Source organism: Mustela nigripes, unplaced genomic scaffold, assembly GCF_022355385.1.
Source record: "Mustela nigripes isolate SB6536 unplaced genomic scaffold, MUSNIG.SB6536 HiC_scaffold_9697, whole genome shotgun sequence".
NCBI classification, from domain to species: domain Eukaryota; kingdom Metazoa; phylum Chordata; class Mammalia; order Carnivora; family Mustelidae; genus Mustela; species Mustela nigripes.
Genome location: NW_026749103.1, coordinates 1 through 1,818, shown reverse-complemented (window position 1 = coordinate 1,818; position 1,818 = coordinate 1). Strand labels below are relative to the sequence as shown.

At 56.7% G+C, this 1,818-nt stretch overlaps 1 protein-coding gene across 1 annotated transcript; it reads right to left on the bottom strand.

Moving 5' to 3' along the window:
* Positions 1-144: 144 nt before the first annotated feature.
* On the bottom strand, positions 145-1,791 carry LOC132009260 (olfactory receptor 10T2-like). Its single transcript, XM_059387553.1, has one exon. The coding sequence runs from the start codon at positions 1,698-1,700 to the stop codon at positions 699-701; it is 1,002 nt and encodes a 333-aa protein (XP_059243536.1). The 5' UTR covers positions 1,701-1,791; the 3' UTR covers positions 145-698.
* Positions 1,792-1,818: the final 27 nt, after the last annotated feature.

Here is a 1,818-nt window from a genome sequence, read left to right as displayed (position 1 = left end):
GTTACACAAATTGTACCACAATGATCGATGAAATCCTCTTGCTTTCCTTTCCCGTCACACAACAAAGAAATAAGAGATCCAAGAGGAAGAAGCTAGAGAACCATCATGAAATCAACCCTAAGCATCATGACACTCTAGTTTTTACAAATATTTATCACTCAGAGGATCTTACTGTTTGTTTTCTCCTCCCACTAGATTTAAGGATGTGATTCGGCAGGAAGGAAAAAGACAGCCTGCGGCCGCTGGTGCAAAGCCACCCAGAACGCGGATGAGAAAACCGGGGCTCCCCGTCAGATGGGAGCTCTGCGTCTCAGGATCACCCAGTGCCCCAGGGGATGGCAGAAGGCTCCCTGGCGGTCCTCACCTCCCAGGGCAAGGAGGAAGCAGCCTTCCCTGCTCTCTGTCAGCGCTACCCCGCCCCGCTCGCCCAGGCTTGGCAGGGTTCATGGCTGGTGACCATCTGCACTGCAGAGCGCGGTGCATCGCCGCCAAGTCAAAGGCTCAAGGACCAAAGGAAGAGGAGAACGCGCTATCTTCGTGGACTTCGTGGTGGGTCTCAGCCACTCCCAGTTGCCTCATTGAAGAGGCTATTTCATTCAAGGCTACGGGAGCGACCCCTGTATTCCAAGCCGGGAAACTGAGCGCCAGGCGGGATACCCGTTCATGAAGAAGCTAGAAGGGGAACGTGCATCAAGCATTTATTGAAAAACCCCGCGGCTCCTCCCCAGGGTCCTCCTCAGAGCCACCTGCACCTCTTTGTTGCGCAGCGTGTACACCACGGGGTTCAGCAGCGGCGTCACCACCGTGTAGAACACAGCCACCAGGCGGTCTTGCTCAGGCCTGCCCCCGGACTGGGGCCGCAGGTAGATGATGGAGGCGCAGCCAAAATGCACAATGACCACGGTGAGGTGGGCCGCGCAGGTGGAGAAGGCCTTGCGCCGGCCGGCGGCGGAGGGGATCCTCACGATGGCGGCCACGATGAAGGCGTAGGACAGGAGGATGAGGAGGAAGGAGACCAGCACCACGAGGACGCTCAGGAAGAAGATGGCCAGTGCTTTGCCAGCGCTCTCGGAGCAGCTGAGCTTCAGGACCGGCGCGATGTCACAGAAGAAGTGCTCCACGCGGTTGCTGCCGCAGAAAGGCGAGGAGAAGATCATGCTGGTCTCAATCGAGGCCACCGAGAAGCCGGAGCAGAAAACCAGGGCTCCCAGGCGGAGACACACTGTGGGTCTCATGATCACCGAGTACCGCAGGGGGTGGCAGATGGCCACATAGCGGTCATAGCCCATCAGGGTAAGGAGGAAGCAGTGGCTACATCCCAGGCCCAGGAAGAAGAACATCTGAGCCCGACAGCCAGGGATGGAGATGGCCTGGCTCTCCATGAGCAGATGGGCCAGCATGTTGGGGATAGTGACCAGCGTGTAGGAGGTCTCGGAGAGGGACAGCACCGCCAGGAAGCGGTACATGGGCGTGTGAAGGGTCCGATCTACCTGGATGATGGTGATGATGGTGATGTTGCCACTGAGCGTGACCAGGTATGTGAGGAAGAAGAGCCCGAAGAGGGTATATCTCAGGTGTGGGAGGTTGGAGAAACCCACCAGCACAAACTCGGTCACCAGCCAGGTGGCATTTTCCTGCTGCTTCTCAGGAGCCTGAGAGGAGAGGACAGAGTAAGTGGAATGGGACAATTTTGTAGCCATCTGCCATACATCTGTACAGATAGGGCGGGAAATCAGCCCTGTTTTACGAAAAAAAAAAAAAAAAAGGAGAGAGACTCAGAAATTATGTCACTTCTAGGGGCACCTGGGTGGCTCAGTG

What these genes read in the sequence shown, in the direction of transcription:
- LOC132009260 (XM_059387553.1), bottom strand. Translation starts at nt 1,700, where the DNA reads ATGGCTACAAAATTGTCCCATTCCACTTACTCTGTCCTCTCCTCTCAG.